This window comes from Sciurus vulgaris (assembly GCF_902686455.1).
Source record: "Sciurus vulgaris genome assembly, chromosome: 3".
NCBI lineage: Eukaryota > Metazoa > Chordata > Mammalia > Rodentia > Sciuridae > Sciurus > Sciurus vulgaris.
This window is the reverse complement of record NC_136463.1, coordinates 23,214,920-23,235,588: the sequence shown is the minus strand read 5'-3', so window position 1 is coordinate 23,235,588 and position 20,669 is coordinate 23,214,920. Positions and strand designations below refer to the sequence as shown.

Below are 20,669 nucleotides of genomic sequence, written 5' to 3'. Positions count from 1 at the left end.
GGAAGAGGCTTGGCACCTCTCTCTCCATGAGTTGGGTTGATTCCATCCTGGGGAGGCAGGATGGACCAGGGCCCAAATGAACCCTGGGGAGACTGAAGGGGGAAGGTTCCCAGGGGCAAGTGGGAAGAAAGCCTATTAGCGCCTTAGGGTCACCAGGCCTTTCCGTGACCCTCGCTGCCAGTAGGCCTTGAGCCTTGCCCCACCTCACCGGGCGTGGTGTCCAGCGGTGAAGACTGGAAGTACCGGGGAGGGGTGGAAAGGACTCTGGTCGGGGAAAACGAATCTGCCGCCTGAGGTCGGGCTAGGAGGTCAGGTTCTCAGTGGGAGACAGAGGGCCGCCTTGGTGGGGTAGAGGAGATATCCCCCGAGGTGGGAGAGGGAGCCAAGCAGCAGCCCCTTCGCTTCCCCTCTTCCCGCCTCCCCTCCTGGGTTCTAGTTCAGAGGCGCACTGTGCGCTAGCTACCGCTTCCAAACTGCGCGGCTTCCTTCTACGGAGCAAAGGACTTTCAGATGTTGCAGCGGCGGCGGCGACTCAGGACAGCGCCCCCTCCCCCTGACGGCCGCCTCTCCCTCTCCCCCTCGTCCGCCCGGGCTCCCCCACCTCGGGGAAGGCGCTGGGGGTGTGGCCAGGGGCCGGTATAAAGTCCGGGGAGCCGGTCCCGGGCAGCCGCTCAGCCCCCTGCCCCCAGCCGCCCGCCGCCTTCCTGGCCCGGGCCGAGGATGCGGCGCAGCGCCTCGGCTGCCAGGCTCGCTCCGCTCCGGCGCGCTTGCTAACTTCCCCCGGCTCTGTCATTGCCCGCCAGCCGGGCCGCCCCGTCTCCCCGCGCCCTCCGGGTCGGGTCCTCCAGGCGCGCCGGGCGCTGCCGCCGGGTGCCACTGCTTCCCGCCCGCGTGCCCGCGCTCCCCGCCTGCGCCCCGCGCCCGCTCCCGGTCCTCGCGCGGTCATGCTGCCCCTCTGCCTCGTGGCCGCCCTGCTGCTGGCCGCAGGGCCCGGGCCGAGCCTGGGCGACGAAGCCATCCACTGCCCGCCCTGCTCCGAGGAGAAGCTGGCGCGCTGCCGCCCCCCCGTGGGCTGCGAGGAGCTGGTGCGGGAGCCCGGCTGTGGCTGTTGCGCCACTTGCGCCCTGGGCTTAGGGATGCCCTGTGGGGTGTATACCCCCCGCTGCGGCTCGGGCCTGCGCTGCTACCCACCCCGTGGGGTAGAGAAGCCCCTGCACACGCTGATGCACGGGCAAGGGGTGTGCATGGAGCTGGCGGAGATCGAGGCCATCCAGGAAAGCCTGCAGCCCTCTGGTAAGGTACCCCTGCCCTCCCACACCCTTCCCAGTGCGCTCTTTCTCAGCAACTTATTTCCAATTCATGGCTGGCTTGGAAGGCCCTTGAAAAATCCCCTGTGAATTGAGGAGCAAGCAGGTACGTGGCAGGGCCCCACTGGCATGGGACAGGCTCAGCCAAGGAAATTGCTGGCAGTTGCCACCATCAAGGGTAACTTTGTCTTATCCCTCCATCTCAAACGTCCCAGGGGTGCCTATTATTATTATTATTATTATTATTATTATTATTATTATTATTATTATTATTTTGTGGTGGGGGGCTGGGGATTGAACCTAGGGCTTTGTGCATGCATTCTACCACTGAGCTACATCCCCAGTCCGCAGGGAGTGCCTGTTTGGGAAGCCAGGTCTCAATGATAGGCCTGGCTACCGATGTTAGAGTGGAAAATCAAGTGACCTGGTCCAGTCAAGTCAACCCTCTAGGTTCAGAAGACTTGGGGATAGAATGGGATGTCCATGGGGGTTGGGGGCAGCTTTCTGTTCCTGATCCAGGGGCTACCCCTCACCGTGGCCACAAGTAAACTGCCACAGTCCTGAGGAACCAGGACCTGGAGTGAAGTGGGTTGTAGAAATCTTACAGACTTTGATGATGAGGGGCACCAGACTTGCCCTTTCCCAAAGGGACCCTTCCTCTTGTTGTTTGATGGAAAGACAGGGGTCTTTCTGCCAGACCCTGGCACCTCTCCCTGCCCTGGTATGCAGGATCCCTACTCTTTTCTCCTGGCAGGTGCCATCTGAGGTGGCAGAAGAGAAGTTTTGGCTCCCAGCCCAGAATTGCAGAAACCTTAGGGGCACAGGATAGGGAGGAGAGGAGAGGGGGAGCAGGAGAGGCAGAGAGAAGACAGAAGACTCTGAGAAGACCCATTGCCCCAACCTCATTCTTTACGCTTTATCTTTGTCCATTTCTCAGTTGGCTGTTCTCAGTTTTGCCTTAGAATCTTTCTCAGTCTTTTTTCTTTCTTCTCTTGTTCTTTTGTTTCCTGCCTTGCCTCTCAGCTTCTAGTTTCGCCATTACAATCTTTTTTTTTTTTTTTCCTCTTTGCACATTTCTTATTGGTGCATTGTAGTTGTACATAATGGTGGGATTTGTTGTTACATATTGGTACATGCACACAATATGACAATAGAATCGGCTAATATCCCTCTCCGGGAACCCCTCCCCCCCACCCCTCATCATAACATTCTTGAGTTCTCTTTTCACATTGTCTTCTGTGCATTATCAGTTTCTTTCTTTCTCTCCACCTTGTTCTGTTTTTCTGCTTTTCCGACTTTCGCCTGTTTCTTGCTCTTTTTCTCTGTGTCTCTTGTCTTTCTGATCTCTGCTTTTTTTGCATCTCTACCTCTGATTCCCCTTCCCTCTCTGATTGTTTTGCTTGCTCTGTGCCTCTCTGCGTCTGTCCCTTTTCCTGGTGCTTGAGACTTCCATTGTTGCAGTCCGGATGCTGCGACTCTGGCCCCAAGCTTCCTGCCCTGGGTCCCAGATCGCTTCACTTCCTCAATCTTCTGTAGCTTGTTAGCTGGAGGAGAGCAGGATGCAGGGAAAACAGGAAGGAGTTGGACCCCAGGGGTCTGGGCCTCCAGCCTTTCTGCCCTTCCTGCCCTTGGGCAGGGAGAGATGGGTCAGCAGAAAACGTTCTAGGGGAAATGCCATCCTGACACCCAGCACTCCTGGGGTGGGGAGTCCTGGGGGAGTAAGTCACTGATCTTGGGACAGAGATGCCAGTTCAGCGAGAGTAGGAGTGAGGGCTGAGCCCCTGGATTCTGAGTGCAACAGTCCCACTTCCCTTTGAATTTACACCCTCCACCAGCCAGTGGGTATCTGGCAGCAGATAAGGATGACTGGTGGCTCCTTTTCTGTCATCAACTTGAACATAAAGCACAAGAGCCCTCTGAGGGTCTTCTCTGACTGGGTAGGAGAATTCTAGTGGAGGAAAATTTGATTCTCTAAGGGATCCAGGAGATGGCGTGAACAGTTTGTGATTACCTGTGAACAAATGGAAAGCAACCTCAAGAGGTGTCTAGGAGTGGGGCGGCTTTAGATCCCCTTTGGAATACAGAGCCCAGGTCTCTAATGCATCCCCTGCTTCCTTCCTGGCCTTGTCCTCTACCCATGCTGTACATGCAGATACAGGGGGAGGGAAAATGGGAGTCAGAAGGACCCTGGGAAAACTAGGTACGTGCTCAACAAGCTACGCCCAGGTCCTCTCACCCCGTCATCACAGAAGTACTCTTGTGGCTTGGCATTGGCCACATTGTCAGTGTGGGAAGAGTACCTTCTAGAGCTGTGCAGCATCCCTGCAGGGGTTCTGGAGAGATAAGATGAGCAAGGCTTAGACCCTAAACCCACTATCCTTTTTAGCTTTACACCATCAGCAGGCTACTACCCCTCTTAGGCCCCCAGGTTTGAGCCCTCTGGACTGGAATAGCTTAGTAGAGATGTCAGGTCATTTCTTTGCTTTCCTCCTGGGGCTGAGCTTCAGCAGGTGGTTAGGGAGGATGATCAGTTGGCAGGCTCCTGCCCCTGGCCTGTGATTTTTTGGGGACCTCCTATTGGCCCTGGGGGCAGGCCTCCCCTTCCATCTCCAGCCAGTCCTGCCCCTCCTTTATCAGATAGCCAGATTGTGGAATAACACCCCTGTGGCCTCCAGAGATGGGGGTCGGCATGTGCTTCAGAAGCCCACAAGTCTGCATGATGGTGCTGATCCCTCCACTCGTAGAAGCTGGGGGAGTGTTTGGGGGGAAGATCGGGCCTGGGACAGGGAGTTCCAAAACTGGGCTCTGGGTCCCTCCAGGACAGGGTTAGAGAACAGGCAAGCTGGGTTAATTTTTAGTCAACGCAGCAAATATTGTCCTCCTTACTTCAGTACTGGGAATCCAGTCATGTCATGGAAACAGGGCCTTCCCAGAAATTCTGTGCCTTGGGGGAGGGGGAGGAGGAGCATGACTGCTTAGCATTTTTTCTTTAGTATTGGCAAAGCCCAAGTTATTGGTGCCTTGGCTATCAGAAATCTTTCCATTTAAAGACACAGGGGCAGCAGAGACAAGCCTTACTCCTTCCCTCTACCCATGTGACTTCAGTGTCCCCATCTGTAAAGTGGGACTGGTAGTAGGTAATAGCATTGGGGTGTCTGGCATGTCCAATAAATTAGAGTAATGATGAAGATGGAGATGAAGAAGCAGCTGGCACTGGGACTTTAGGGGACCTTAGGGCAGGGGACCCAAGGTGGGGGGACATTCAGAGAAGCTGAGAGGGGTCAGTTGGCTTTGGGGCCTTTTTCCTGCTGAACACGTGAGATAGACAGGGCCACATGCTTTCCCGAGGCCCGTGGTGGCATGGTACAAGGGTGAGGGCACACTCCTGAGCCAGTCCTTAAAGAAAGGGCCTGGCACCCCCCCGCAGGTGGTCTTGCCTTCTCCAACCAGAGTCCAGGAGAAGGAATAGAAGGACCTTTTTGGCAGGGCAGGTGGGTGACCTTCAAGGACACAGTGGAAACTTCTGTGTATAGGTGGTGGGGTCCACCCGGCTGACAACCTGGGGGTCGGACTGGGGGTCGGACTGGAGTTGAGGAGAAATCATGGGGGTGAATTTAGGCAGCAGGAACTTTGCAGCCATTGGTACCAAAGCTGTGCCTCCTCTTTTGCCCCGGGGTCCTTGCCTTCCTCTGCTGTGTAGCACAGACTAAGGCTTCCCCTGCGCTGCAAGGCAGTTGGCTAAGCTCCAACTGCCTCCAAGCTGGGGGCTGGAGGAGACCTCACTGACCTTGGAAGCTCCTTCTCCCAAACAAAGGTTTCAGAGGTCAGAACTTTCGGGGAAGGGTCTGACTCCAGCTCCGGTTCAGAGGGGAACCCTGGGGCCTTGGAATTTTGCAGAGGGCACTACGGGGTGAACGCTGGAAGGTTAATGTTTTCAGAGCTAGTGGTATAACCCTTATCCCCCAAACCCTGTGCCTAGGGGTGGTTCCTGGGGTGGTTCCTCAGTCTGCCAGTTAAGCAAGGCTGGGCAAGGAAAAGTTACAGATTAAGGGGAAAGTCAACAAATTTAGGTGACAGAGACACTGGGAAGTCATCATGTCCTGCCTTGGATCTGTGTCTCTGACCAGGGCAGGGTCAGAGTGCCTGAGAGCATGTGGGTGTGCCTGCATGGACAAGTGTGTCTGGACACGTGATCGTTTGTATATGTTTGTGATTCTCGAGGTCCAGCCTGTCTGAGTGTGGGGGTAGATATGGACTTACTCTGTGGACCTGTGTCCCCAGGTAAGTCAGTAAGGAGCTACTCTCCCAATCTGGTGGGTTCTAGTCTAAACTTAGATGTGATCTAGGGATCAGTGGCTGGGCCATGGGGCAGCCAACAGTGGGGAGACCAGGCAGCCTGCTGCCTCAGCTTTGCCCCCCAAATCCCCCTTGAATGACATGGGGGATTCCAACACAAGAACATGAGCTATGCTTTTCTGGGCTCACCTTCTGCCCAGGCAGCCCTTGGTTTCAGAGAGCTGCCCAAGTGTCCTCCTTAAAGGTGAACATCCCGAATATCCATGAGAGATCGCCCAAAGTGCAGTCCTTTGTGAGCTTGCACTCATAGAAACTCCATGCTGGAAAGTACGTGTGGTCAAGGCTCTGCTCCATCTCCCTCCAGCCTCCTGAGGCTCCCCCATGCCAGTCTGAGGAGCCCTCTATCTCCTGAGACAGCCCCTTTCTTTAGAAAACTCTTACTCCTTGAACTCCCTGATCCTAGGAACGTTCTGCCCATTTACCAAGATGGAGAAGAGTCCCTGGGCAAAGTCGTGCTTCCCTTTATGGTGGCGAAAAGAAGGCACACTCCACACTCAGGAAGAATAAAGGCCTTCTGGGTTGAAAGGGTGTCCCCTGGAGTCAGAGTCCCGGGCTGTGACTGAGTGCCAGTGATCCCCTCCTGCCTTACCCAGGTGGAATGATGGGTCTTTGCTTGCCCTCAGCTCAACCTCTGTCCCTCTGAGATGGGGTGTTAATTCTTTTATGTCTTCTATTCCCTCTTTCTCTCCACTCCCCAGCTCTAGCCTATACCCCTGAAACCTTGTGACCCTATCCATAGGGCTTTTTGCAGAGTGGGAACAGGGAGGTCACTGCTTAGCTGAGTCTTTTTTTGGCCAGAGAGGTTCGCTGGGAGGGTCTTCAAGGAAGGGGCTGGATTCCCGATCTTTCCCTGTTTCCTAACTGAGGGCTCAGGGTGCATCTTCTTGTGGTTCCTTTGGCACACTCCGGTGCTGCCTGCACTGGCTGGGGTGGGGGCGGGCAGGTCTTGCTGCAGTGTCTTCTCTTTGACTGACTCTCAGGAGCTAGATGTGGAACTGGAGCCCCCTCTGGCATCCTTCTTGGGATGTCGCAGGTGCAGAAGGGTGGATTGTATCTATCTGCTCCATTCACTCCTTCCCTTTGGTTCCTCTTTCTAAGCCGGCTCTCCACTCGTGACACAACCTTCCTTCCTTGGTGACTCAATTTTATTAATGACCTTCAGTGTGGGATCTTGACAAAGACTTTCTGAAGGTCTGCAGTCCTCGTCAGGTTTCCCTTTATCCATGTGCTTCCCTCCTCATCCCCCAAACTAGAAGAAAATGAGAAGCAACCCCCTCCCCCTGCCCCCCAGTGTTGGCTAGGCAGAAAAATACCATTTGACCCCGAGGCAGCTCTGGGACTGCTGCCAGGCATGGAGGAACCTGCTAACTCCTCAGGAAAAAAATCCTGACGCAAACCAGATGTAACCTCCTGTCTGGCTGCCAACATCTGGAATGCTGGCAGGGGCTCTGCACTCAGGCCTTCAGTGAGCTGCCAAGCCCGAGCATTTCAGAGGTGGCTCTGATGTGCCGAAAGGTCTTCCAGTCCCAGCCTCCTTTTCTAGCTCTGCCCCGCATTCCAGCTTTGGCTGCCTGGAGGGAGTCGGGGACTCCTGGGTGGGGTTTCTCTGGAGCTCAGATGGAGCCTTCGGGAGATCCCACGGAGGGAGTAAGGGCCCAGCCCCACCACTCCCATCTCCGTACGTCCAGTGCCTTGACTCCGGGTGACAGACATGGACTTTGGATGATGCCTAAGGTCTAGGGCTGGGACAGCTAGAGATGAAGGGGCTGGATTCCTGATGTACAACTGTTCTCTGTTCTCTTGGTCCTGGGGCCACAGTGTGTGTCACACACACACACACACACACACACACACACACACACACACACACACACACACACTCTTTCCCATGCAGGCATATACATTAACTCCCACCCAAGCAGTGAGGAGAGCCTTTGGGACCAGATTTCTCCTCACTCATGGAAAGTCTGATTCTGGCCCTCGGGGTCCCCAGCAGGCTCTACCAGACACTTGGAAAGAGCAAGAAAGGAGACAGGAAGAGTGAGCTGACTGAGAGGGAGACTGGGGGAAGAGTTGAATGAGGGAGACAAGATCTGGTAGGGGACCCCCTGCTTGCCTCAGACCTCCCTGCAGGGCCCAGGGGACCCTCCTGCCATCTGGGCAGCTGTAGCTGGTGACTCATCTGCAGGCTGGACTGGGTGGGGTGAGGGACAAGTCAAGGACTTCAAGAGGAATATTCTCCTGAGGAGATCCAGGGGAATGGGGTGGGCTGCGGGGGGCTGCTTTCCTTTCTTCCTGCCTCCCAGGCTCCCTGCTTTTCTCTAGTGCCAGGCTGGTGAACTCTGCCGAGGAGAAAGCAGGAGGGAGGCGGGCTGGTATGAGGTCTGTTCTCCTCTGATGCTGACTTCTGCCCTTCTTGGCTTGACTGCAGACAAGGATGAGGGTGACCACCCCAACAACAGCTTCAGCCCTTGCAGTGCTCATGACCGCAGGTGCCTGCAGAAGCACTTCGCCAAAATGCGGGACCGGAGCACCAGTGGGGGCAAGATGAAGGTCATCGGGGCAACTCGGGAGGAAGCCCGGCCTGTGGTGAGGACCTCTGACCCACAAATATGCGTGTGCATAGACACACACACCATCACCATCGCCACCACAACCACCACCACCAGATCTGGACTCTGTTCATCCGCAGACATTCTTTGATACCTACTGTGTGCAAGATGCACCTCATGTGTGCATCAGAACCTAGAGAGAATCCTTATTCTTTATTTCCTGTGGCTTCTTTCCTGCTCATCAGTTATAAACAGTGGTACAGCTGAAGTGATAGTTCACTGGCGTACTTCGTTGTACTGATTGGCAAGCAGCAGGGTCTCAACCACCCTGGTGTTTCTTGGACCTTCTTTTGGATTCCCCACCCCAGACCTCAGTAACTAAAGGGGAATGTTGGCCACAGCAGGGGACCTTGGGACCCTGCTCAAGGGCCTGGCTAATGTCCTTTTTTTGGTGGTGCTGGGAATTGAACTCAGGGCCTTGTGCATGCGAGGCAAGCACTCTACCAACTGAGCTGTCTCCCCAGCCTGCTGATGTCCTTTTTGATGAACCTGTGCCTGGGCCTTGCAGATTTTTAATTGTGTGATTTCGTCTATCCTACCTGCTTGGCAATCCCCCTGCTTTGATCTCCATAGGTTTCTATAGCTCCTGTCCACATCAAGTCCCTCAATTTACACCTCTCCTTCGTAGAGGCTCTTTGGCTCCAGATCCTCTCTTCAGCGTCCCTCTGCTCTCCCCACTGATGTCCCCTGAGCCTGAGACCTTGCCTTTGCCTCTTCATGTCCTCCCCAGCTTCCAGGCATGCCAGGGCCCCAGCTCCTGTTTAGTTCTGGGTTCCGGCACTGGTCCTCCCACTACTCTCTCTTCTACTGAGCAGTTTTGTCCTCTCCTCCCCAGCCCCAGGGCTCCTGCCAGAGCGAGCTGCACCGGGCCCTGGAGCGCCTGGCTGCCTCGCAGAGTCGCACCCACGAGGACCTCTTTATCATCCCCATCCCCAACTGCGACCGCCACGGCAACTTTCACCCCAAACAGGTGAGTCGCGGTCTGCTGGCTCAGCCCTGCCTGGGTTCCAGGGGCATCCTTGGTGTCTTTGAAGGATGGTTCTGGATGGAAATCTGAAAAAGGGGGTCCTCCTCCACCCAAACCCAACCCCTCAGCCCTCCTGAAGCCCTATCCCAACCTGGAGCCTCAGTTTACTCTGCCCAACCAGATGAAGAGACTGAGACCCAGAGAGGTGTAAAAGGGCCCTCGCTGGCCCAAAGTCACAGTGCTGAGTTCACAGCAGAGATTGTCGCACCCCCTGCCCACGGCCTCCCGGCAGGATCTGTCATCTCTGAATTCTCTGTCTGTGGGGTAGATGTCCTGTCAACCTCTGCTCCAACCCTCACCCTGCTCGAGTCCTAGGAGGAGGTCTCCCTGGTCACTAATGATGTTTCGCCTGGGCCCAGAAGGGCCCAAGTCATGAGTCAGGGAGGACACCCAGCCCACCCTCCGCCAGGCTGAGCAGCAGAACTACCTGGACATAGCAAAGATGGAGGTAGAGCCAAGCCTGAGACAGGCACTTTAGGTGGATAGAGAGCAGGGAGGGGCAAGAGAGAAGATAAGAAGGTGGCAGCCTCTGTATTCCTCGTGCCCTTGCAGTGTGGGGTTTCTGACCAGCCTTCCCGAGGCTGGGATGTCCCTCAGCATTGCCCTTCTCCAGCCCGCTTCTGACCCATCAGCAGGGAGGCACATCGGGACAGAGCACTGGGGTACCTTGTGCTGGGTGTGGACAGGCAGCCCTGACCTGGGTCTCCTCCAGCATTTGTGGACATAGACACACATGCCATTCCATGGGCTGTGGGCACATCTACAACCTGGGCTGCCCTGTTGCCAGCAGAGGATTTGCTAGGAGGGTAAAGGCTGCTTCTGGGTCTGTAAACCCCAGCCTGACACGAGGAGGGCATTAAGTAGTGTGCAGTGTGTGAAGGATGGGAGAGGGCTCCCCAGAACCAGTGCCCGGCCTAAAACTAATCCTGGTGTTTTTTTTTTTTTTTTTTTTTTTTTTTTTTAACCCAGGGGCATTTAATGCTGAGCTCACACCCCAGCCCCACTTTTAAAAACTTTTTTTCTGGCCTGGGGATATAGCTCAGTTGGTAGAGTGCTTGCCTCGCATGCACAAGGCCCTGGGTTCAATCCCCAGCACCACAAAAATAAATAAATAAAAATAAATAAATAAGTTGTTTTCATTTCATTGGTTTATTTACATATATATATCTAATATGCTATGAATCCAAGAGTTGGATCCATTTTTCAGAGATTGTATCTCTTAAAACATTCTTCATATCTGTTAAATGGGTGGATTAAAACGTCCTTATTTCTGAAGCAGTTGGTGTCTTACTATAAAGAACGGTGCAGTAAATACTGATCCAAAGTATAAGATCATCATAACTAGGAAGCTCCACTTGTTTCCCACTGAAAATGGCAAATTTTTCCCAGGACCCTCCTCATAGTGGCTCCAATGGACCACTGAAGTGATGAACCTCTTAATGCTCTGTCCCAACAGGGTGCTGCTGGGGCCTCTGCGAAGAGCATGGACTCCACGGGTGGAAGCTTAAAATTTTTGAGACAGGGTTTGCTAAGTTACTTAAGGCCTTGCTAAGTTATTGAGGCTGGCCTAGAACTTGCAATCCTCCTGCTTCAGCCTCCCAGTTCTCTGGGGTTGTAGGCGTGCACCACCATTGCCTGGCCAAGACTTTTTTTTTCCCCAGCAGTTTTAGGTTTACAGAAAGTTGAATAGAAAGTAGAGTTCCCTTATTTTGCCTCCTCACCCCAGTGTTGCCTATTATTAACATCTTACATTAGTGTGGTACATTTGATGCAGTTGATGAGCCAATACTGAAGTATTATTATTAATTGAAGTTCAGAGTTTACATCAGTCTTCACTTTTTTGTGTTGTATAATTTTATGTGTTTTTCCTTCCTCCAATTTTTATTGCAGTGAAAGTTGTGACTCTTGACCCTTTATCCCAGACCAATTCTGAGTCAGTCTTCCTTTGAGCTCTAATTCCGACTCTGGACTATGCTTTTGCCTCCTCCCCACTGTCTATTTTTTTTTTTGTAGGAGGTACTGGAGATTCAACCCAGGGGTGCTTGACCTCTGAGCCACATCCTGAGTCCTTTTTGTGTTTTATTGTGAGGCAGGATCTCTCTAAGTTGCTTAGAGCCTCGCTAAGTTGCTGAACTTGTGATCCTCCTGCCTCAGCCTCCCGAGCCCCTGGGATTACAGGCGTGCGCCACTGCACCTGGCTGGACCCTTCCTTCTTGACCACGTTCTCCCTACTCCAGTGAGCTCGAAGAACCTGTACTTAGAAAGAGCCTTCACCTCAGATGCCATATTGGAATAGCAAATGTCCTGCTTGGGGGCTGGGCCGGGATTGGGACAGGATGCCTGTGATCTTTATTTTTCTACCTGGGATCTGACCCCTGTGACCTTGTCTTGGCAGTGTCACCCAGCTCTGGATGGGCAGCGCGGCAAGTGCTGGTGTGTGGACCGGAAGACAGGCGTGAAGCTTCCAGGGGGCCTGGAGCCCAAAGGGGAGCTGGACTGCCACCAACTGGCTGACAGCTTCCGAGAGTGAGACCTGCCAGCAGGCAGGGGGCTTGGTGCCCCCTACTACCCCCCACTTTGGGGACTGCAAAGTTGACCTGGAGTGGAGTCTGGGTCTGGGTCCAAGCTTTACCTTTGACCCAGAAGTTTCCCTTGGGGTGTGTGTGTGTGTGTGTGTGTGTGTGTGTGTGTGCACGTGTGCGTGTGTATGTTTATGGGACCTAGTGTGCCCTTGGGGTAAGCCGAAGCCTGGAGTGTCCTCTTTGAGCTTAGATAGCCCAAGAGATCTGAGAGTGGCCATGGGGAGCCCTGTTTGTTTCCAGATCAGTCCTGGGTTCATTCATGCATTCAGTCATCTAGAAACATTTATCGACCACATTCTATGTGCCAGCTGTAGTTTTCAGCCCTGGGTGCCCTTGTTCTGACTTCCTCTGATTGTGGCACATGAACCATTCCTGTAAAGTGAGCAAGGGCCTGTGGCAGAAGAGAAACCTCGTTCCTAGAGTCAGAGAGGAAGAGAGACGTGCATGTTGACCATTGTCTCTCCCCTTACCTAGTCACAGGGTGGGAGCTGGCTTCAAGACCCAGACTCATGCCCAAAGCTTAGGCTTGCCAGACTCCCCTGCTCTTCTTCCCCAGGTCCTCCTGCTGAGAGGGGAAAGACCTGGGAGACAAGCCCACTTTTGGGTCTGGGTGCTGTGCCATCTGCTTGGTTGCCTGGCAGCTGAGACCCTGCTTTTGGTGAGGGAGAGGGGACAGAGGAAGGCCTACAGGACAGAGATCAGGTCAGGCCATGTCCTTGAGCCATCAGGTGGGAAGAAAGAATGCAGGACTGGATTGAGTGTGCCCGATGGAGATGAGGACTTACATGTTGGGGGACGAGGGGCTTGTCTGGGGTCCTGTTCCCTACCTGTTTGTGGTCACAGCCATGAAGTCACCAGGGTGCCCCCATCTTTCCAGTGGCTCACTACTTGTGGCTCTGCCTTCCTTCCAGTATCTTTTTTCCCTATACCTGCCTACATGTCCCGATTCCTCTGGGCATTTTCTAGCTTGGTTGGAGACTTAGGGACCTGGTTGACTGTTATGTCTTTCTTTCTTTCTTTTCTCCTCCCACCCGCCCTCCATTCTTTTTTTTTTTTTTTTTTTTTTTTTAACAAAACAGAACAAAACCAAAAAATGTTCAGATAATTGTGTTTGGTTGACTTATTTACTGTTAGAGACAGGGATGGACCAGGGGTGGAGAGAGGGGCACACTGTGGAGTCCCCGTTCCTTCCTGCATAGCGAGGAAACTTGAGAGGACAGCCTTCCCTGAAGAGGCCTGTCCAGCCGCTCAGGTTCCCAGTGGGCAGACTATGGCTCCTGAAGGGAGGGTGTGGCCAAGGACAGCCCTGCTGGTTCAGAGCTGCCTTCTGGGTGAGCTGGTATGTGGAGCAGGGGCATTTCCTAGGACATGGGGCAGATTGGGTTTGCACCTGGAGTTGATTTGTTAATTTAGTCAGGGGCAGGGGACACTCCCTGCGTTGGGGAAAGGGTAGTGAGTTCTGCAGCACATTCCACAGCTCTGATGCCCAGAGTCCTTACTGGGGGGTTGCTCTGAGGTTTCATTCCGAGGGGCTGGGACTGGGTGGGGCCATCCTTGACTTGGCTCTAGGCTCTCGGTGCCAGCCCTTGCTTCAGAACTTGTGGCCACGTGGATTCCTGGCCATCATGCAATACCCCCACACCTCTGTTTGTGTAGGGATAAGGCTGATCTCTTGGATGGGGTTCACTGGCAGCTTGGAGACCCTGTGCCCTGAGTCTGCTGACTGCTGGGAAAAGGGGTGTGTGTCCTGTCCTCCCCTCCCTCATTCCGTGGTCCTCCTAGGCTTGCAACTGCACTGGCCCCTGACTTCTTTAGCACCTGTGCTGCTAGCACCTTGAGCCCAGGGCTGCTGTCTCTCCAGCTCTCTAGCAAGTCTAGCTCTGCTTCAGCAGCGCAGCCTGCAGCCATCTGGTCTCCGGAGGCACCAGGCTGCTGCCAGCAGACGGAGATAAAGAACAAAGTGGTGTTGAGAGTTGCTCCCTGGGCGCTGGCCACTCTTCATAAGAGCCCCCTCCTTCTGGGGCCCAGACCAAGGCATGTTGGGGTAGGAGGTGGTGCAGCCCCAAGATTAAGTTTTAGGGGAAGGATCTCTTTCCCTGAAATGTATCTTCCAGCCCGCTTCCCAGTGCTTGAACCCTTGAACAGTTTGTGGGAGAGTTTTTTTTTTTTCCTTGCATGGATCTCCAAGAAAAGCAGGGTCGAGCACAGCATGCACCAGGTCCTGGTTTCAGTCCCCAGCACCACACATACACACGTGCACACGTGTGCGCGCGCACACACACACAGAGCTGATTTTTAAGCGGAGTCTGCTTGGAGATAGCTGTGTGTGGCCCGGGGTGTGCCTTTGTGATGGATACGTGGTCATGGAGTATGTGTGTGTGTGTGAGGTGTGTATGTGAAGGTAGCACCGTGAGGCCTGAGAGTAGGGCCTTTTACAAACCATGAGTGTAGACGAGACACACTTGTGTGGTGTTTATGTGGGCAGTCTGAATCTGAGCGCGTCTGTGTGTGTGTGTGTGTGTGTGTGTGTGTGAGGTGAGAAGAGAGAACAAGACATTTACAGAGCCTGTACTTCCCTCTTGGCTGTGAATGAATGGACCCTCACTCATTAGGTACCCCCATTGCAGGTTTTCAGGGAGCTAACATCAGAGAAGACAGATGTTTACTTGTGGGGGGATTCCACACTCCACAGAAACACCACTCCCCTCCTGAGAACGTGTCCCATGACCCTGAGGCCAGGTGCTAGGCGTCAAAAGAAGAAAATATAACTGGGTGCTGTGGCGCTTCTAATCCCAGCAACAGGGGAGGCTGAGGCTGGAGGATTGCAAGTCTGAGGCCAACCTGGGCTATTTGGTGAGACCCGTCTCAAAAAATAAAAGGGGCTGGGATGTAGCTTAGTGGTAGAGTGCTCCTGGGCTCACCTCCCACCCCAGTACCACAAAGAAAAAAGAACAGAAAAGTAGACCTATATTTGCATGTAGGGCCTCTCCCCCTGCCTTCTGCCTCTGGATACCCCTGAATGGTCTCTCGAGTTCCACAGGAGTGTCAGCACCTCTGGTAGCATGGGAGGAGGTGGTAAGCACCAAATTCTTGTGTCCTGGTGGGGTGAGCCCCACCACACCTGGATGAACTTGAGAACTGAAGTCCTGCGTGCTCGTCTCTGCCTCCTCAGGAAACGGGGATGCTGTGCTGCCCAGGATCCCTGAGCTCACTGGTGCTGATCCACCCCAAGCATTTGGTTTCCATTTCCCAGCTCATTAGGGGAGATCAAGCCCTGATGTCGCTGAGGTTGGGGGCTGGGTTTTCCACTGGCAAGAAGGCAGGGTGGGGGAAGGGAGGAAAAATGGAGACTCAACTGACTCTTGTACCGGATTCAGGCAGGGCTGAATCTCTGGAGGGCTGGCCAAGCCTCCGGCCTGTCCCCCACCAAGGTTCTGAGGTTCATTTGCTGCCACCCCTTCAGCTGCTTCCAGGAAAATCCCGTTGTCCCAGCCCCTCTGCTCTCTGAGCCAGATTCTGCCCCCAAGCTGCTCCAGGAATGTCATGAGGCGTGTAGGACTTGGGGTGCCTGCTCAGTCCCCCTTCCTGGAGGGATATGGCTATGTGGTTAATGACCCTGAAACATTTCCAGCCAGAGAAACTCCCCCTGCATTCCAGGGCCCCTATGGCAGTGTCACCTCTGACCCAGAAAGAGTCAAGATGAAGAGGTTGGATGGGGTTGGGGGGCTGCAGCAGCTGGGTTCTGGAAGGAAGACAGGGAGGAAGGTACTCAAGGGGGAGAAAGGTCAATGGAGCCCGCGCCTTTGGCACACCCATGAGGGTGGGTAGACATCACTCCAGCCAACCAAGGGTCTCATTAGATCCTCACTGTTGGAGTGACCTGTCCCCTCTGTGTCTGAGGCCCCAGGGGTTGGGGAGGACTGAGGTCAGAAAGTAGAGGGGGGGTGTGCTGCAGATAATTAGAAACATGCTCTACTGAGTGAGCTGGCGCCACCAAGACCACCTCTCCCCTCCCCTCCCCTGTCCTTTCCTCAGGTCCCCAACCCCCTTCCCCTGGACCCGGACAATTCCAGCCAGACTGGGGGAGGGGCTGGTGGAGCCTGGGAGCAGAAACTCAGTGAGATTGGCTCCCTGGGCCCTTACACAGTCTCTAAAGTGCAAACAACATATTTTTGCTATGCAATGGTATTTAATTACACATAAAAACAGAGCCATTAAACTGAAATTAAACCCTTGTTGGAATCACTTAATTCAGAGCATGACAAATTGCTTTCAGTGGAGGCGGCAGTGCAGTCCCCTGGGGAGGGGTGGGGGGAGGAGATGGAGATTAGTGGCTTCCATGCATGGCTGGGTCCCATCCTTCTCCTGGCCCCCTTGCCAACTCAGCATTCTGAAATTAGGCCCAGTATCCTTTTCCTAAAGACCACCCAGGCCAAGGGGGAGCCTCCAGGTTTGTTCAGGATGATAGGAACGAAGGGGTGGGGAGTCAGCAGAATCAGAGTTCAACCCAGTTTTAGACAGCCCCGTCCATTTTATTGCTGGGATGTTGAGGCCCAGACACCAACGTCATCCAGAGCCAGGATGAGAACTCTGGCACCAAACCATGTCCACGGAGGCTGCCAGTTCAGGCTTGTATCCTCTGACTCCGGTCCTGAGGAAAAATTGAGGCTGGGGGTGTCCTGCAGACTGGGGGAAACAGGGCAGATCCTGATGACTTCCCGGGGGAGAGTTTGGTGTCCAGACTCTGCCATCAGACACCAGGTTACTTACTACCAGGGTGAATTGGACAGTTGAGACCTCTGGCTCCCTCGAGCCTCAGTTTCCCCATCTGTCCAGTGGGGCTGGTGCTTCCACGGTATACAGAGCTGCGGTGAAGACGAGTGGTTAACGCACGCACCAGGCTTGGGGCAGATTCAGTGAGTTCTAGCCGACTTCCTTCTCTGGGCTCTTCCCCATGTATAGCCAGCACCAGCTGGGACCTGATGGCTTCCGGGACCTTTGCTTGCTCTCTGTTTGCGGCCCTTCCTCCTCCCTCCAGCCCTTCCTTTCCTTCAGTTTCCCTTTTCTTCTTTCCTTTGTGGTTTGAAGAGCTAAGCAGGGATGAGGTCTGGGGTCTGTGGTCAGGAGGCCCTTCCCCAGGCTTTCCCTCTGACCCAGGGGCTGACCCTCTGGGAGGTGAGAGGAGACAAACAGGACAGGGCTCATCCTGGGGGAGGAAGCGCTGGGGGTGCCACAGCGAGTGAGGCTGCTGTCCTCCAACTTCCCTCCCCACGTTCCTGGGACCTGAGAACCTGTTCTGATTGGAACCAGAGGAGTCACCTTTGGCCGGAGGCCTCTGTGAAGTCCACACACTGTGTGCCCCCTACCAAGAGGGGCAGGGGGACACACCATAGGGAGGGGGAGGTGTGGGAGGCCCCTCTGTGCCAGGCCTGGGTGGCAATGCCCTTCTTCCTTTTCCTTACTCTCCAGGTTCATGATCTGGAAACCTTTCTATTAGACCATGGAGGCCGGTGATGGGGAGGTGGTCGGCTGAGGCCAGTCTGTCTCTGAGGCTTGGGTGGGCAGTCTTTGCATTGAACCCACGGCCTTGTGCTTGCGAGCAAGCACTCTACCAACTGAGCTACATCTCCGGCCCCTGGGTGGGCAGTCTTATGCCTCAGGACGACATCCTCTGGGAGCAACAGCCCCTGCTCCCATCTCCCCACCCCACACTGAAGTTCCGCTGAGCCCCCCAAGGGCGGCTGACCATTCTCATCCCCTGGCTTCTTGGAGTGGCCTCAAGGCCGTTCCCCTTACCTCTTGCCTCCTTGGTCTTCAAGAGAGGGTCCTACACTGGAGACTGCAGTGGGAGAGAAGGGGCCAGGATGGGGTCAGGCTGGGGCCCAGGTTCCAGTCATTTCAGGCGGGGTGGCTCCCCTGCTGCAGACGGCTCCCTCACTAGCCTGGCAGCCGCACAGATACTTTATAACCGTACTTCTATCTGCCCGACGTCTTGAGGCACAGAGGGCTACATGTGAGAGCCAGGACCGCCAGGGGACAGGCCAAGACAGCTGCCCAGCAAAGCCAGGTTGCTGAGAGAGTGGGAATAACAAGGAAACATGAAGCTCCAAAGAAAGCTTCCCCAACCTGCAGGGGTCGGGCCGGCGGGGGGCTGTGAGGAGGCACAGTTGGTTGGGGGGGACCACCTGGCAGGGCCCAGGCTCAGGGTCTCTGTCTCCCTTCCTGCTCTTGGTCTGTGAGCAGAGCCAGATCTTCTAAGCTGGGGCAGCCAGGAGGGGAGCACAGCCTCGTCCCCACCCAGGGGAAATTAGAGCTGACTGCTCAGGAAATCAATGCAATTTTCCAGCATCATGGAAGGTTAGTTGGACAATAGAGGGTTTTTTTTCCCCAAAAAACATAAAAAAAAAAAAAAAAAAAGTTCAATTGCCTTTGGCTGAGCTGTTTCCCAACTTCATTTCTCAGCTGCAGTTCAAGGCTTCTCATTCAAAGTGACATGTGACTGCTTGGTGACCCTGGCCCTGTCGGTGGCCATGCTAGAGGTCAGGCCAGGCCAGCCCAGAACCCTTCCTCCCAGAGTCTGTGACCCCTCCCACTTCCAAAAGCCCCTGGAGTCTGTTCTGAAGATCAACAAGGCCTACGGGACCCTCTCTGGGCAACTCAGCCCCTTGATCCCCAAAGAGAGCGTGAATTTAGGGACTATTGAGTCCTAAATCCCAGGCAACAGGCCTAGAAGGGGTTATGTTAAAATATAAATTAGAGCCTTAAAAGTGTTAAGAAAGTTTTTAATTTTTTTCTGTTGGGGAGAAGGGAGGTTGCTTCTGGAAGGCATATTGTCCTTATCAAGCATGCATGGAGATGTTTTTGGGGCTCTAAGAGGGAAGAAGTCCCTGTGGGCTGTGGAAAGGCCAGCTTCCAGTCCTATTCTCTGTAGGCGGTGGCCTTGTGGGGCACAGTGGGCACTGGTAGAGGAAGGACAGTCAGCACAGTCCAGAGTGGAGGGTGGGCGGTGAGTGGGGGCATGGGGCAGGGAGCAGAAGCTGCCAGGAGGCAGATAGCAAAGGAGCTGGGTAGAGGACAGTGTCACTCTGGTGAGAAGAGGGCAAGTTGGTGTGTGGGGGTGGGGCTTCTAGCCCTACTGGCCAAGAAAGACTGGGAGCAGCTTCAAGGTCCCCTCCTCCTTGTTACCAAGGTGGGTGTGTGACTTGCTTGTCTGAAGGAATAAATGAGTTGATGGCAGAAGCAGGTTAGAACTCAGTATCTCCCAGTGAGGCTGAGGGAATTTTCAAGGCCCCTCTAGGAAGAGACACGCAGGTACCAGAAAGGCAAAGCTCAGTCATGGCTATTGTTAAGGAAGAAGGAAGGGAGGGAGTATAATTTTTGTGCAGGAGAATCATGACTCCATGCAAAGGGAATGGATGTGTGTTAGCACCAAGGAGCTGTGGGGGCCACAAACCTAAGCACAAGGGGAGAGTGTCTGTACCTGCCAGGCTCAGAGGAAGGAATCTCCCCAGGACCCTGATTAAAATCCTCAGAGGGCTTGCTTCGAATGCATTGCATTTGCCTATAAGTCTCTCTCTGTCAACAGCTCTTTTCCAGCTCCTGTATCATGACTCCCACCAACCTCAGGGCCTTTGTACATGTTGTTTCTGCTGCCAGAACTCTCTTTCTCTTGCTTTTCACAAGGTGCTTCTTCAGCTTTCAGCCTTCAGCCCAATATCACTTCCTCTGAGAAGTCTTCCCTGACCATCTCAGGTAGAGTATGTCCCCTAGCCTTGCTTTTCTAACACACTTATTTTTTTCTACATTATGTCTTCACAATTGCTAATTTCCCCCCTGTTTTTCTAAAATACATGACTGTCTTATTTACATTTGAATCTCTGGAGCCCTGGCACACAGTAGGTGCTCAGTGACTGTTGATTGGATAAATTAATAAAGAAGAAAACAGTTGAGTTGGTAGTAGGTGGATGGAGGGTCAAGACATCTCTCAATAGGATTAAGAGCCCCCTGCTTAGTGCTGTCCTGGTCCTGCTGGTCCTAAGGACAGCTCTGGTGGCAAGAGAAGCCTCACTGTGACAGGAAATATCAGCGAGACAGGAAAGTTGGCACTTGAATAGCCTCCGGGATAGGAGATTGTAGGGGAGATGTGCCAGCTTCCAGGCAGAGGGCTGGTGGTGACTTTTTCAATATCCTGAGCAGCTTGTGGCTAGGGACAGAGGTGGGGCAAGGACCTGACTGCTAATGGAAGATGAGGGGTTTGGCAGAGACAGCAGAAGCGGACAACCATGGTGTGCCTGGAGGCAGGGTACTGGATCTGATGATCCCTGGTTCAGTAAGCTGTCACCTCCTTCAGTATCCCTGTGGGTTTTGGGGCCAGTCCCACTCCATCGCCACTTATTATGTTTGGGCCTTGGGTAGTTTACCTAATCTTTGAAGCCATAGTTCCATATCCATCAACTGAGGATAAATAATTGTACTTACATAGTGTTGTTTTTAAGATTTAATGAGATAAGCCTGGTGAGGTGTCACACACCTGTCATCTCAGGGACTCAGGAAGCTGAGGTGGGAGGATTGCAAGTTCGAGGCCAGTCTCAGCAACTTAGCAAAACCTGTCTAAAAATAAAAAAGTAAAAAAGGCCGGGATGTAGCTGCTCAGTGGTAGAGCATCCCTGGGCTCAATCCTCAGTAGTAAAAAAAAAAAAAAAAAAAAATTAAATGAGATAACATATGGCAGAGCTTCTAACAGATACTTCCCAAAGGCCTCTTGTGAGCCAGGCACTGTGCTGGG

At 53.9% G+C, this 20,669-nt stretch overlaps 2 protein-coding genes across 2 annotated transcripts; one reads left to right on the top strand and one right to left on the bottom strand.

The window, feature by feature from the left end:
- Positions 1–650: 650 nt before the first annotated feature.
- Positions 651–12,960, top strand: IGFBP4 (insulin like growth factor binding protein 4). The gene is made up of 4 exons (XM_079132887.1): positions 651–1,293; positions 8,095–8,252; positions 9,111–9,245; positions 11,698–12,960. The coding sequence occupies exons 1-4, from the start codon at positions 945–947 to the stop codon at positions 11,830–11,832; spliced, it is 777 nt and encodes a 258-aa protein (XP_078989013.1). The 5' UTR covers positions 651–944; the 3' UTR covers positions 11,833–12,960.
- On the bottom strand, positions 10,251–11,588 carry LOC306657564 (cytochrome c oxidase subunit 7C, mitochondrial-like; the record flags this gene model as incomplete). The annotated part of the gene is made up of 2 exons (XM_079133699.1): positions 10,251–10,805; positions 11,507–11,588. 2 exons carry the CDS (start codon positions 11,586–11,588, stop codon positions 10,567–10,569), a joined length of 321 nt encoding a protein of 106 aa, XP_078989825.1. The 3' UTR covers positions 10,251–10,566.
- Positions 12,961–20,669: the final 7,709 nt, after the last annotated feature.

What these genes read in the sequence shown, in the direction of transcription:
- IGFBP4 (XM_079132887.1), top strand. Translation starts at nt 945, where the DNA reads ATGCTGCCCCTCTGCCTCGTGGCCGCCCTGCTGCTGGCCGCAGGGCCC. An exon ending in GGAAAGCCTGCAGCCCTCTG is followed by an intron (nt 1,294 to 8,094) that starts GTAAGGTACCCC and finishes GCTTGACTGCAG; the next exon opens with ACAAGGATGAGGGTGACCAC. An exon ending in GGGAGGAAGCCCGGCCTGTG is followed by an intron (nt 8,253 to 9,110) that starts GTGAGGACCTCT and finishes TCTCCTCCCCAG; the next exon opens with CCCCAGGGCTCCTGCCAGAG.